Source organism: Bufo bufo, chromosome 1, assembly GCF_905171765.1.
Source record: "Bufo bufo chromosome 1, aBufBuf1.1, whole genome shotgun sequence".
NCBI classification, from domain to species: Eukaryota; Metazoa; Chordata; class Amphibia; order Anura; family Bufonidae; genus Bufo; species Bufo bufo.
This window is the reverse complement of record NC_053389.1, coordinates 443,744,585-443,760,821: the sequence shown is the minus strand read 5'-3', so window position 1 is coordinate 443,760,821 and position 16,237 is coordinate 443,744,585. Positions and strand designations below refer to the sequence as shown.

General features: G+C 41.9%; 1 protein-coding gene across 1 annotated transcript in view; it reads right to left on the bottom strand.

Moving 5' to 3' along the window:
• Positions 1–16,237, bottom strand: part of STAB2 (stabilin 2) — a 175,307-nt gene that overhangs the window by 9,732 nt on the left and 149,338 nt on the right. The window contains exons 56-61 of the mRNA XM_040407847.1: positions 15,374–15,523; positions 12,056–12,160; positions 7,714–7,821; positions 6,765–6,958; positions 3,078–3,219; positions 1,558–1,691 (exon numbers count right to left, since the gene is read on the bottom strand). Of these exons, the coding sequence (XP_040263781.1) occupies positions 1,558–1,691; positions 3,078–3,219; positions 6,765–6,958; positions 7,714–7,821; positions 12,056–12,160; positions 15,374–15,523 (833 nt within the window). The remainder of the gene's footprint in view (positions 1–1,557; positions 1,692–3,077; positions 3,220–6,764; positions 6,959–7,713; positions 7,822–12,055; positions 12,161–15,373; positions 15,524–16,237) is intronic.

Below are 16,237 nucleotides of genomic sequence, written 5' to 3'. Positions count from 1 at the left end.
TTTATAGTTACATCTACAGAGGTATATGAGTGCTAATTTTTTTCAAGGCGACCTGTACTTCTTTGGAGTGTGTTTGATCAGTTTTTATTCAAATTCTTTAGGAGACTATGGAACTCTCTGCCTGAGGAGGCCTGGATGTATTTCTGGAGTGTAATAATATTACAGGCTATAGCTACTAAAGAGGGGTCGTTGATCCAGGGAGTTATTCTGATTGCCTGATTGGAGTCGGGAAGGAATTTTTTATTCCACTAAAGTGAGGAAAATTGGCTTCTACCTCACAGGGTTTTTTTGCCTTCCTCTGGATCAACTTGCAGGATGACAGGCCGAACTGGATGGACAAATGTCTTTTTTCGGCCTTATGTACTATGTTACTAGATGAATGAAAATAAAAAAACATCAAATTTGCCATTTTGATATTTTTTCCATTACAGCATTAACTGTACAGGATGCATACATTTATATTTTGATAGTACAGGCAGTTTGGAATGTGGCGGAACTAATATTTTTTTTTGGGGTGTTTATTTTTAATATGTGGAAAGGGGGGTGATTAAAATTTTTGTTTTTGCTTTTTTTTTTATTTAAAAAAACCCTTTTTTTTCTTACTTTTTTTTTTTTTTAAGTCCCCCCTAAGGGACATTAACAAGCAATCATTAGATCCCTTCCTCAATAGACAGCATTTATTTAAGAATGCAGCCTATGGGAAATTCATTATATTTCTATGGAGCACTGCCACCTGCAGGCCTCCATAGGAATAAACCCATGGAAAGTCATCTCAGCTGCCATGGGCAAACGTTACCACTGCATTCGAGAGGTTAAATGTCTGTGATCGGCATTACTGCCAATGGCAGACATTAGCCCTAGATGGCTGCTGTTTAAAGCAGTACAAACCTGGCAGCTATGGCGTCCCTTGCACTCGCGAGCTGGTGACATCTTTAAAGACCCGACCAGCAACTTACATGTACTTCACTGGTCATGAAGGGGTTGATGACAAATGATTAATATATCCATCATCTGTGTGCTAATTTCCATATCATTACAGATATATCTATCATAATGATCTTGTGGACGTTGATCAATGCCCCCACAAGATGGCAGCAGGAGTGCAACTGTAATACACAGCCAGGTTCCTGCTGCAACTGCCTGGATCAGAGCTGCCTCCCCCCTCCCATATAAAATAGTCCATAATTTATGTGTCCCCAAAAAACATCCATCTACGTTGATGGAAAAATATAAATAAATTGTGGCTTTCAGAATGTGTTATATTGTGCAAAGGTAGAAAAACATAAAAAAAAAATTATATATTTGATTTTGTCAATAAGCAAATGGAGGAGGTGCCATACATATCTACCCTGGTTACAATGGATCCTCTATCTGAATATAGACAACATTAGGACAAGTGCTTTAGCCATGGGATGTGTAGTGTGTATTTTCTCTTCCAATTTACTAAAAAGGATAATACAATATACTCTGCATATAATATACATGAACACATACAGAAATATACTAAATCAACTGGAAAAAGAGGCCTTTAACAATAAGTCATTATCAGCATTATACCTTTTGAGCGTAAGATAGTTGGTTATATGTAGCCAGGGTGGCATCTTGATCTGTGCATGCTTGGACGGCCTCACTGAAATTGTACTTATATTGGCCTATTGGAGAACGTAAGTGAAACACTCCAACTGTTGCATCTGTGGGAAAAAATATCATCATAATGAGGCAAATATGAGTTATAACATACAGTGAATATGCTGGACCATTTGGACATGCACTGCGTAGACTGAGAAAATGTTGTAACAGTAAACTCATTGCTAAATGTAATATACTGATAAATCATCAATTTAAAGGGGTCATGCAGGATTAAAATAAAATCCCCCCTACTTAGTTTAGTATGTACGGTGTTGGGAGGGTCTTTAAGTATGGCGTCCGCTCGTGAGTGCAGCAGGCGCAATAGCAGGCCGGTCTCTGCTGAAACAAACAGAAGAGGCCAGCGAATAATGTCTTCTGCCGACAATAATGCTGATCACAGTCATATAACCCTTTAGATGCTGTGGTCACACTGTGGTCTGGCGAAAAACCCAGAACCGTGCACTGAAGAGACCCAGAGTATTAGAGCTGCAGTTCCTCTGGAGGCCAGCAGGCGGAAGGCCAACATAGGATAATTGCAAAGGAAACTTATACTGTAGTTCTATGGAATTACAATATAAGCTAAAATAAATCTAACTAGTGATTTTTGAAAACTTTTTTTTAGCCCCTATTGCAGTCTGCTACATGTTTTTCGAGTTCTGGCCAATGTGGGGTGCCTCTTAATGCACACTTACCCTTTGGCATACTCTTTAATGCTTTTTCATTTGCTTTCCAGTACCGAACCATCTTTTCTGTTACTCCATACTGTCTTGCAGCAGCGCAGTTATTATGTTCCATGGCAAAGTTTACAACTTTAAGTTTGAAACTGGCTTCATATTTCTTTCTTTTTGCTGGTAGAGCCATGATGGGGTCTTGACTGTTAGCCATTTGTATACTGTACTGTATGTACCGGTACAGATACTGGTGCTGTACTGTATGAACCGGTACAGATACTGGTTCTGTACTGTATTCACCACCACATGTATCTACTCCCCAGATAGACTCTGTTTTTTCACCACAGATAAGATGCACACCAAACTTCATTAGAGATCCGCCGTTCCAACATTAGAATTGGCTGAAGTGCAGATGCTCCTGCTTCCCCCTGCCTTCCCTCAGAATCACCACTCCAACCCAGTATACAACAACCAGCCAATCACGGCAAGCGATGTACCGGTATTTTCTGTGCACACTGCATACAAAGCCTGCTTGGATTGGGTGGGTCAGCTCTCCCTGCCTGCCCAGCCCTCCCTGTCTTCAAGACGATCTGAGCGGTAATACGCAATGTGATACTGCCGGCATGAGAAAACCACTGAGAGCAGGGAGAGGGGGCTGCTTCAGGCTGCTTGAGAAGATTTTCATGTGTTAAAAAGTAGTCTTATACGCAGGAAAATACAGTAAGTGGGACATGGTCTATAAAATACAGTTTTGTGCAAGTGATAACAATGACTCACCTTGAAAGTGTAAGTCACCACATATTGCATCTGAATGGCACTGTCCATTATCTTGCAGGCATCGGTCAATGGGCAGATTCTTTAATTCACAGTCCAGACCATCACCTATGTACTGGTCCTTACATTCACATTTCCGTTTATTCTATAAAACAAGGTAAAATGGGATGTAGCAGAATATAATTATACCTAAGCATTGAAAGGTAATGTAATTCTGCACAGAACAGAACCCTACTACCAGTCTAACATCATATCATGGTTTCTAGCCAGTTTTGTTGCATTATACTAGAATAGGCATGCTCAACCTGCGGCCCTCCAGCTGTTGCAAGACTACAACTCCCAGCATGCCTGAACAGCCTACAGCAGGGCATGGTGGGAGTTGTAGTTTTGCAACAACTGGAGGGCCGCAGGTTGAGCATCCCTGTACTAGAATATTGTAAAAGTTTTTATACACTAAGGTCTCATGCACATGGGCGTTGTTTGGGTCCGCATCCGGGCCGCCGTTTTGGTGGCTCGGGTGCGGACCCTTTCACTTCAATGGGGCCGCGAAAGATGCGGACAGCACTCCGTGTGCTGTCCGCATCCGTGGCTCCGTTCCGCGGCCCCGCTAAAAAAATATAACATGTCCTATTCTTGTCCGCGCTTTGCGGACAAGAATAGGCATTTATATTGACGGCCGCCCGTTCCGCAAATTGCGGAAGGCACATGGGCGACTTCCGTTTTTTTTACGGATCTGCTGTTTGCGGACCGCAAAAAACGGCACAGTCGTGTGAATGTAGCCTCACCCAGAGGCCCAGATAATTATAAGTGGAGACCTCATCCAGATGTTTGGTTTATCCAAGAGTCCTCAATAGCTTGAGAAGTGAGATTTGTTGGAGTTGATTACCCAGTGTGATGTTATATAACTGCTGGGTTAGGGTTAAAAACAAAACTGTCAAATCTTCTTTTGAGTTTCCTCCAATATGGAACAACTGTTTTCTTATTGAAGTATATGCATTAGGAACCTTGTGTAAACTGGAGAAAAGGGGTATTTCCATACCTACCAACATTTTAGTTGGTAAAATCAGGGCATCTAAGCCCTGATCCACCCAGGAATGCCCACTTACTGTATCCCTGCCCATTTTCAGCTTGGGACAGCTCAAATTTGAGGGGCTGTCCAGCCAAATTCAGGACAGTTGGCTATGAATTTGGTATTGTATGAAAAACATCAAATAATGGAAAATGTGAATTCACTAATAGTTCAAGAGGGGCTTGGATGTATTTTTGGAGTGTAATAATATTACAGGTTATAGTTACTAGAAACGGGTCATGGATCCAGAGAGTTAGGCCTCTTTCACACAAACTTGTGTCCCCTGTGGCCGTGCCGCGGACTGCAAATTGCGGTCCGCAATGCACGGGCACTGACCGTGGGCCAGCTTCATGCGGATCATGACCCCATTCACTTGAATGGGTTCTGCGATCCCTCCATTCTGCAAAAAGATTCTATCTTTTTGCGCAACGGAAGCACGCTCTGTAGTGCTTCCGTAGGGTTACGTTCCATACCGCATCTCCGGATTTGCGGACCCATTCAAGTGAATGGGTCCGCATCCGTGATGCAGAATGCACACGGCCGGTGCCCCGTGTATTGCCGACCCGCCGTATGCGGGCCGCAATACGGCCACGGAGACACACGGTCGTGTGAAAGAGGCCTTATTCTGATTGCCTGAGTGGAGTAGGGAGGAATTTTTTCCCCCTAAAGTAATGAGAATTGGCATCTACCTCACAGGGTCTTTTTGCCTTCCTCTGGATCAACTTGCAGGATAACAAGCTGAACTGGATGGACAGATGTCTTTTTCAGTCTTATAAACTATGTTACTATGTAAACTGGTCAACTTTGCATAATACTGTATATATCATCTTCCGAACTCGATTTCATCTCCTATACTTACAAAATATGATTTACAAGAAAAAAATATTTATTATTCCAGTCTCAGCAGATTTTGTTGCAGAAATGACTGAAAATCAGTTCCATGCATTTGAATGGGGTTGTTTTGGCAGTGTGAGACAGTGACAGGTCTCACACAGGTTAGAGGCAAGGAAGGGGTGAATAGTGCGGTCCACAGGTGAGACCAGCTGGAGGTACTAAGGCTGGCATAAAGCACCTCCCAGGGTGTCAGTATGGGGGGAGTGTGTTACCCGTGGACAGAGGCCTGGAGGCTCTGTGAGTGTGGTCTAAGCTGGGCAAGGCCGAGGGACCACGGGGCTGGGAGATAGCCTGGAGTTGGGGGATGAAGCAACGCCTGGGAGGGTCGCAGGGCCATAGTCAGGCGGACTACTGAGCCCTAATACCCCACAAGAGACTCTGGACAGGAGACAGTGGGCATACTGTGCTCTGTACAGCCAGGAGGGTGTGGGACATTGGCTGAGAAAGCCGTATTGGTTCACAGGGTGTGAACGGTGACTCAGGTGAGTCAGAAATACTGTGTTTAGTTAGAGCCTGGACGGGCGAGTGTTTATTGTCTTCTTGTTTTGCTTTTGCTGGTGTGCCACAATAAATGCACTGTTTGGACCTTAAACCTGGTGTCCTGATCATCTGTGAGGATGATCCCCTGAAAGAAAGCTACAGTACCTCTCACAGCAGCAAGCATCTGCATTTCTGCAAGCATTATTTAGATGAAATTAACTGATTTTCAATTGCAGAAATTTCAGCAACAAAGTATCAACAGTTATCCAAAATGTATAAACTTTTAGAGGAATATGGTAAAGATGAACGGTTTAACAGTAAGCAAAATGGGAGAGGGATCTTGAGCTATATGAAAGTATATCTTGGCCTAAGGTTTATAACTACATAGAATGAGTTGCTATGAATTAAAAACCATGTTCTTAATCAATTTAATATAATCCATATATTGTATTATTCTACACAATTATTTTTACAAGGTAAACTACAAATATTTGTTACACATAATGTGGGATTGTGTATAGATTATAGGGGTAATTTACTTTGCTGAAATACGTCTAAATTAGGCATATTTCAGGTGCAGATAGCGGCACAACGGTTAGTTGAGCTGCTCTCTGCGACTTCACCTCGCTTGCACCAGGTCTAACATTGTGGCTGTGGCGTGGGCATGGAAGGGGATGGCGTAGAAAAAGCTCTGAAGGTAAAACAGCTCGGACATGTATGTAAGATGATTATATGGTACTTACTAATTTAGCCTTTGTTGAAATTCTGCACCATTTTCTATATTTCATAAGGTATGCCCCCTTGTAGGCCAAGTCTTTTGTGCTGTCCACACAGAGGTCCTGTCCATAAAATGGCTGCTCATGGAGGGTCATGTAACCAAGCAAATCACCTCCATGTGATGTCCTCTCTGTTCAAATACACCGCACCTATCACCTGTACTTGTTCTGTTGGGAGTTTAGTACAGATGTGGTGTGTTTGAATGGAGGAGTCTGAGTGATGTGCCTGGTCACATGAGTCTCCATCAGCAGCCATCTTATAGACAGGTCCTCTAAGTATAGAGCACAGAAGATTTGACTAACAAGGGGGCATGTTTTATGAAATATAGCAAGTAATAACAACAAAATCTATATTAGTAAGTGTTATATAGTGATCCTACATGCATATTGTCACAAATAGCCAAAAAGTGGCCAACTCTTTTAAGATGTAGTTAAGAAATAATGAAAAAAGTACTAGAACATTAGACTTACTGGTCCAGTCATGGTACAAATAGCATGTTCGTGACAACCACCATTCAGTCCATCAACACATGGGTTTACAGCTGTACAGACTTTTCCATCTCCAGTGTATCCTTTCAAGCAGCTACAGGTGACTTTAACACCATTTTGTGAGCATTTAGCATTTGCGTCACAATCGCCATTATTCGTCTGGCAAAAATTTACCACTAAAGGAAAGGAAGAAGCTCCAATCATGAAAGAATAGTGACATACTAATATTTTATATTAGTTATTTAATATATATTCAAAAACACATCATCATGAGGTCATATAAAAAGTCAACTGAACCTTAATTTTTTTTATAAAGATAACAGCAACATTATAAGCAGATTCTAGTGGGATCACTAGTCATCATGGATTCACTGTTCAGCTATTCAGATACTGGAGATCACATTAATATATTGAAAACCTTCACTATGTGACTGGCGTTTTATATGCCAGTCTTAAAGGGAAACTGTCAGCTCCAAAACACCCCCAAACTACAGTAAGTGGTGTATAGTGTACGTGAAGCGGAGTCCAATTATATCATTTTATTCTGTTTTGGGGAGTGTTTTTAGAGTTGACAGATTCCTTTTAAGTCTGGCTTATAAAGTGTACAGAGTACAATGGACCACCAAATGTTTAAGAGATGGCCTGCCTTTTAATAAATTTGGTGCATATTGGGTTATCTTCATGCCACACAATAAAATCTAGCCCTGCTATGAACTTCTTAATCCATTTTCTAGAAACGCATTGCTAAGCCCCACTGCAGCACTTTTAAAAAATAATGGGGGCAAGAAGTTGTAAATGACACAAAAATGATATGGGCCATAATTTGCAGTTTTTACGCCACAAAAGTGGCACAAATAACTTGATAAATTCACTCCATGTTTCTAGAATTTGTATTTAGTTTTTGCGCTTATCATGATATCTGAACTGGTACCTGTACACGTCCTTCCATCGCCTTCATAAGACTTTTTACATTCGCAGGCATTATCTTTCTTGCACACGGCATTAGGAGAGCATGGAGGAGAGCAGACAGGTGGCAGCACTGTAAAAACAAAAAAATGAATGAAGTATCAGTTACAGTAAACAGTGGCTCACTGTAAAATGTCAATATAAACCTTTATTTTGGAATGATATTCTAGTTATCACTCTAGCTACAAGAACAGACTCAAGGTTGACATTCCCTGCTTTCTGTATCTGACTTGTAAAAAGTTTGGAAAGAGCCTTAACCCTCAGACAAACAAAATATATCTGGGGAGATTTCTCAAACTGGTGCAAAGGAAAACTGGCTTAGTTGCCCATAGCAACTAGGGGCGGACTGGCCATAGACCCCTGAAAAATGAAAGGTGGAATCAGGTTGTTATGGGCAACTAAGCCAGTTTTGATAAATCTACCCCATTCTTTTCAAAAATCGGCTATAGAATTACACTGTTTCAGGACATGAGTTGTAGTTTTTGCAACAGCTGGAGGGTTACAGGTTGGAGAGCACTGGCTTATTATATCAAAACTAGTTTTGCCTGCTGCAGGTTCATCTGTGATGTATAAAGATGGCCAATCTTATCAGTAATGAAAGGTTGGAGAAAATAAAGTTTACAATCCTAGCATCCTAATGTCTCATATAAAGAAACAACCCAGACCCTTTCACTTTTTCCACATTTTGTTATGTTGCGGCCTTGTGCTAAAATAGAAAAAAAATCATGTTTTTCCCCATCATTCTGCATTCAGTGCTCCATAATGACAAAGTGAATATTCAATCTCTTTGCTAATTTACTGAAAAGAAAAAACAAACACCTTGCACTGACATAAGTATTCAGACCCTTTACTCAATACTTAGTTGAAGCACCTTTAGCATCGATTATAGCCTTCAGTCTTCTTGGGTATGATGCCACAAGGTTTGCACGCCCAGATTTGGGGATTTTCTGTCATTCTCCTCTGCAAATCCTCTCAAGTGCTGTACTTTTCTCTATTCAGCTTTCCCTCAATCCTAGACAGTCTCCCTGTCTGAGCAGCTGAAAAACACCCCCACACCATGATGCTGCCACCACCATGCTTCACTGTATGGTATTGGGCAGGTTATGAGCAGTGCTTGGTTGCTTCCAGACAAGACACTTAGAATTAAAGCCAAAATTTTCATCAGACCAAAGAATCCTGTTTCTCACAGTCTGAGTCCTTTAGGTGATTTTTTGCAAATGTCAAGACTTTCATGTGTCTTTACTGAGAAGAGACTTCTTTCTGACCATAAAGCCCAGATTGGTGGAGTGCTGTAGTGATGGTTGACTTTCTGGAAGTTTCTCCCATTTGCACACAGGAACTTCTCTCCAATCACTTAGCTTGGTGAGGTGGACAGCTCTAGGAAGAGTCCTGGTTGTTCTAAATTCTTCCTTTTAAGAATTATGGAGGCCATTGTGCTCTTGGGAACTTTTAGTGCAACAGAACTTTTTTTGTACCCTTTTCCAGATCCATGCTTCCATACAATCCAGTCTCTGGGCTCTACTGGCAGTCCTTTCCTCCTCATGGCTTGGTTTTTGCTCTGATATGCATTGTCAGCTGTGATACCTTATATAGACAGGGGTATACCTTTCCAAATCATGTCAAACCAACTGAATTTACAAATCAAGTTGTAGAAATATCTCAAAGATGATAAAGAGAATTTTTAATAAATTAGTAACAATTTCTAAAATTCAGTTTTCACTTTCTCATAGAAACATAGAATGTGTCGGCAGATAAGAACCATTTGGCCCATCTAGTCTGCCCAATATACTCCCTCATTATGGAGTATTGAGTGCAGAATGGATGCAAGATAAAAAATGTGATAAAAGGTGAAAGGGTCTGAAGACTTTCCGAATGCTTTGTTGGTCTGAGCAATATGAAACAAAATCACCAAAATATAGTGCCAAATATGGGGGAACTGCTCAAAACCCCAAACACTGTAGCGTGTTTCGTATTGGGGGAGCAGTCCCACCGCATGTGGAACGCAGCAAACGACCATCCCCAGCAAAAAATGCGTACAATGGAGGATGCCGACGCGGTCCACATGCACCACAAAGGCATCCTACACAAAACGAAGCATTGTGCGGATGACAATATAATTGTATAAATAACAGAGCAATATGCCCTACACTATGCATAAACTAACTTTTTTTCCACCTCTTTGATGACCTTGATATATAAGTTTTGCATACCTGTGGTTAAAAGACAAATGTTATTATATCTGAGCCCTCATTTGATTGTGGCCACATATTTGTATTACTCATAACATCTAATTATCGTGTATAGAACCTGCTTTTTGCTGTATATTTGTCAAAATCAGTGTAGATAGGCACAGATATGTATGCAAAGATAATAAAACTACTATATACACGGTATGTAGGAAAACCCCCACCTGAAATGAACTGGCAAGATGCAGAGGGAATTGGTTTGTTTAAAGGGAGGCTTTCTCGCCGATTGACCATATTAACCTATTAACACACTTATGTCCACGGCATCCCCCCTATTAAAACTGTTCTTACCGTTAGTTCCATGCTAGCATCGTCCAAAAAACACTTTTATTCCGTATGCAAATGAGGCTGTGAAGGTGCCCAGGCCCCTGGGTCATTTTCATACCAATTCACCCCCCCTCCTCCGTTTCTGCCCGCCCATCCGCCGCGTCTGCCCACCCTTGGTCTCTTCTCTATCTTTCCTCCTACTGTCTGCAATCCTGCGCATGCGCCGATGACCGCGATATCGGCGTGTGCGCATTGAATGACCACAGTCTGGCCGGGGCATCACAGTTTACTGTGCGCATGCGCCGGCCCCGGCCTAACTTACGTTCTTGCCGTCATCACAGCATCACGGCAAGAACGTAAGTTAGGCCCGGGCCGGCGCATGCGCACAGTAAACTGTGATGCCCCGGCCAGACTGTGGTCATTCAATGCGCACACGCCGATATCGCGGTCATCGGCGCATGCGCAGGATTACGGACAGTAGGAGGAAAGATAGAGAAGAGACCAAGGGCGGGCAGACGCGGCAGATGGGCGGGCAGAAGCGGAGGAGGGGGAGTGAATTGGTATGAAAATGACCGCCTCATTTGCATACGGAATAAAAGTGTTTTTTGGACGAACTATGCTAGCAGGGAACTAACGGTAAGAACAGTTTTAATAGGGGGGATGCCGTGGAGATAAATGTGTTAATATGTTAATAGGGTCAATCGGCGTGAAAGACTCCCTTTAAAAAATTATTTTACTTAGCAAATATATACATTCAGCAACTTCAGCAGGGCCCTTGCTGCACAATTAAAAAACAATTAACCACAAATAATTTATCAATATGATCACTGGATCAACAGTGGATCAAGCCAGTGTTTCAAGCCAGACATGTTTCGAAGTCCCTGACTTCTTCCTCACTGGCTAAAAATTGGAGATTAATTTGTAGCCGCTGAGGAAGAAGTTAGATACTTTGAAACGCGTCTGACTTGACACGCTGGCTTGATCCACTATTGATCCGGCGATCATATTGATTTAAATCTGCATGCCACCTCCCGATCACCTACATTGGACGGACTTGGAGTGGCACAGCACGTGAACTATTGCAGGCTCCCACCTATCTGCATGCCATGGAGGACGCCGAGACATGCAAGGACATGTGGGAGAACTCCTTGGAAGGAGACAATGATCCAGCCTGCCATGAACATACTGCTCATTACGGCAACCCACTCCAAGCTGTGTAGACAAAAGATCTGCTCCACTAGTAGTCTGGGACACGGGAAGTGGTAAGAGCTCATTAGCTCATATGTATCAATAGCAACTATTGCATTCTATTCCATGGAGACATTGATACAGCACATATGACAAAAAGAGCAGTGTTTCTTTCAATCCTCGCACGATCGAATTAGCTATACTATGCTTAGTGGAAATATATGGATCGATTCTCTTTGGATTTCATATAGGAATAGGTCTAACGTAATTAATTGATGTTGTTTTTATATTTTATGTATTGTAAGGTAATTGGTTTATAGTCTTGTGGTTAATTGTTTTTTAATTGTGCAGCAAGGGGCCTGCTGAATTTGCTAAATGTATATGAATTTATATATTTAAAAGGTAAAATCATTTTTTAAACTAACCAATTCTCTCTGCGTCTTGCCGGTTAATTTCAGGTTGGAGTGTGCTTACATACTGTGCATAAATTATCTATTTACACCAGACATTGGGTTGGTCTGACAGTAGTGCATATATAGCCACCAAATGATTTTTCTTTATATAATAAAACTAGTACTAAAAATGTATATAAAAAATAAGGTAAACCTAATTTTGTTTCACAACGTTTTCCAGTCCATCCATTATCACAGATACATTGTCCGGTTCCACTGATGCCTTCATCACATTGACCATTATCTGTGCAGTCACAGGCTGAAAGATAAACCACCAAATTAGTGAAAATTACCCTTGACTGTCATGCATAATATGGCTTTAACCAGCAACATGGAAAAAAATTGATTTCTTTGTATATAAACTGTATAGTACTGCAGCAAAATAACAGACAATAATGTGCAGCAATGATCCACAGTCCTGCAGCCACGTTCAGGAATAGGTGCCATAACCACTTATTCAAGGTATTTATTGGGTTAGAACTGTAAGTTCCAAAATGCCCTAAACATTCTCCCACAAGCAGACCCGGATTGGCAATTTGTTTTGCGGTGAAGAGTCCTGGTGGATCAGGCACATAGTGGACTGCCTGGCCCGCCTTTGTTGAATAGCTGTTTTGCCACAATTTTTACTGAATCACATTATTTATAATGCATTTCTATGTAAATTGTTTTATGAAAATTGCTCCAAAATGTTACTAAAATGGGTGCAGGACCTTTGATGACATCATAGTCACATGACAAAGGTCCTGCACTAGCACCACAGAGGAGGAGGAAGAAAATGACACAGCAAGGAAAAAGGTGGTGGTGCAGATGCAGGACACCAATAGGAAAAAGCAAGAGGAAATTGCCAGAACCATAGGAACCATTCTGTGTAAGTAAAAGAGGGGGTTACTATGTGGAGCAGAATTTTGAGAAAGGAGGTGGAACAGTATGTGAGAAAGTGGGGTGAGCCATGTGGAACAGTATATGAGAAAGGTGTTTGGGGAGGGTCATCATAGGGAGCAGTATGTGAAAAATGGGGGGAGCCATGTGGAGCAGTATGTGAGAAAGACTGGTGGACCTAGCCGATCAGTATGTGAGAAATTAGGGGAATCATTTGGAGCAGTATGTGAGAAAGGGGAGGTTACCAAGGTGAACAGTGTGTTAGAAAGAGAAGGTCACTATGAGAAACGATATATGAAAAAAGGGGGAAGGCATGGGGAGCAGTGTTTGAGAATTGGGGGAACCATGGGGACCTGCTACATGGTTCCTGTGTGTATTATTTTAAGCTGTAGTTAATGAAGCCTTGAAGATGTATTTTCTTTTAACTGGAATTGTTTTGGGAATTAATTCTAGTGTGGGATTCCACACCTTTTTTTGTCAACCAGTATCTGACTAAGAGGGAGCTTGGGGGAAGTCTTTCGAAGAGGAAATAGAAAGCAGTCAGTGTGATAAAGAGGGGCACATGGGGGAGCAGTCTATTTTAGAAAGTAGTGGGCATGGAGAGCTGTCATTATTGTTAGTGGATGTGGGGGGTGCACTAGAGGTACATCAGTAGCTGTGAGATGCGTGCTAGTGGTGTGTTGTAAGTAGTGTGTGGCCAAGCAGGGCATATGTGGGCTTTAGATGTCAGAGCTGCTTTTTAGTTCCCATCTCGCTCTGTCCATAAGAGCACCTACTGTATAGAATAAGATATATATGATGAATGCTTTTTTCAGTAGCTTTGCCATTGAATTTCCGAGTAACCAAAATATGCTAAATTTCACACAGACAATAGTCTCAATAGATAGGGGAAACATGGTTTCTTGTGTTGGTGAACAAGAAGTCCAATCCTGAACCTCCACTTACACACAAAAGTAAATGCCAAACCAAAGGTAGCAATGAGCTATCTGGTGTTAGGCCATGGAACTTTACTGTATTAGCTGGCATTGCTTTCTGTCACTCTTATAAGTGTTTCTTCACACATGCTGCCTTTTGAAAAAACAAACAAACCCCCATTGACCACAAAAAATGCACAAAAAGAGAGGAGAAACTCCAGAATAAAAATCACATATTTACTATGAGAAGTTTGCCACTTTCTTGGCATTTTAGACACTATTATTCAGATGCGCCAAAAAGAATGACTTTTCGAACAGTCTAATTTTAAACTAGAATGTCAATATGGTCAGCTTTTCTCTACCTTCTACATCCATTTATGAAGCTGAAATATATGATCCTGGTGCATAATTTTAGTCCAGAGACAGAATTCCAGAGCATTGGGAGATATTATCAGGGCATATGGACACATTATCAACGTACAGGTGGGTAAAAACATTAATAGCTGTATAAAGCTATGTGTCCATGAGCTCCTCCTAGTGTCGGCAGCAGGAAATTTATTTGATTTTGTCAGGATGCAATGAAAGTGGCTAATTGCCAGGTCCCCAATTCCACCACAGGGCCCATAGCATATGCGTGGTCTGCTTCCACGCAAGGTATGCCACTGGAAGCACACATGTTCTGTATATGCAGCGAGCCCCTGTGGGAGCCGGTGTAGAGGATGGGAGTGGTAGGGGCCCTGATGCATTACTGTAGTGTCACAGTGTCCTACCTCAGGCCATCACTCCCTGGGGTCCATTGCAGTGAAAGTCATATCACTGAAGAATGAGGCCACAGTTGAATGTAAAAAATTGCTTTTTATTACTTTTCAGAACTTGAAATACAAACAATCGCAGCAGGCTTTCCTGCAATTCTTCTCTGGCACCAGCTGAGGAGGTATGGTGGCAGATTGGATGGCTGCAGTTCTGCACTTAGATGTTGCTGGCCTAGTGGTTGTTTAGTGAAGAGACTATCTTTAGCTGTTATCCCTCACCTCACAGCAGTGTCTGTAGAAGCGCTGTTGCGGTTCTCTCTGCTGTCTGGGATCCCAAGGCTTCACTTGAGTCCTTTCTTCAGTTCTAGATAGAGGGTGCTCTATGAGCTGCTGCCTCACTCTATGGCCAGAGAGGGAAAATGTAGGTCCTGCCCTTCCTCACAGGGGAAACAATATGGTTTTTAGGAGTGGGTGCTCTATGAGCTACCTACTCACTCTCCCACTATCTGAACAGGACCTCTCTCATCCCCTTCCCCCTAACTCTGACCATAGACTGAACTAACTAATTCTAGATTTTCATAACCGGGCAGGAATTCGGATGAGCACATGGTGGTTAAGCCCTGCTACAGCCAGCCATTGCCACACAATACATCCCCCTGCTGGATAAGATGACATAGTACAGCTCACATACATAACATTACATATAATTACAATAAAATGTTGTAATTAAAGAACACAATAGTAATACTGCTAAGTCTGGGGTATTACATATAGATGGAGAGAGAACCCTCTAATTTCCTCTCCTGGACCCAAGGAAACCAGTCTAGCACTTCCTACAGTACATGAATGAGAGAACGAAAGATAACAGCATTTCTTCTCACTACATAATCACAATACGCTTTGTAAAACCACTCTTATTTTACATACCTTTGCAGTTTGGTCCATATTTTCCTGGTATACAGGACTCACAAGCCGTTCCATTAAATCCTTCTGAGCACATGCACTCGCCAGTGTTTGAATAGCCATCATTACACCTTCCGTGATTGTTACAGGGTGTTTCAGGACTCCCAGGGCAGGCTGCCAATACATAAACCACAGAAGAATATTTATTCCTGATAATGATGGAATTACAAGCAGTGCTCCTGTTACAGATCAGTGCATTTCTCTTCTCTAATGCCATAATTGCCAGATAGACACCCGTGTAGCTTCCTAAAGGGGTATTCCAGATTTATGAAACTGTTGACCTATCGTCAAGATTGGTCATCAATTTCAGATTGGTGGGAGTCTGAATCTCAGCACCCCCGAGCTGCTTGAAGAGGTTAGGATGCTAGTGCAAGGGCTGCGTTCTCTTCAATGTCCTCTTCAATGGGAAAGGATCTAGATGGCATGCAGGTAAACATTGAAGAGAAAGCAGCCTCTTTAAACAGCCGATCGTCAGGGGTGCCGAGAGTCAGACCCCCACAATTTGATATTAAAGGGAACCTGTCACCGGGATTTTGTGTATAGAGCTGAGGACATGGGTTGCTAGATGGCCGCTAGCACATCCGCAATACCCAGTCCCCATAGCTCTGTGTGCTTTCATTGTGTAAAAAAAACGATTTGATACATATGGAAATTAACCTGAGATGAGTTAATTCGGGTCTATGAGAAGCAATCTAATGATTGCTTGTTCAAGTCACCTAGGGGAACTATTAAACAGTGTAATAAAATAAAATAAACAATAAAAAAAATTAACATCCTAGGCATCACCAGATGGAAAAACACCCGTACTATCAAAATATAAAAATATTT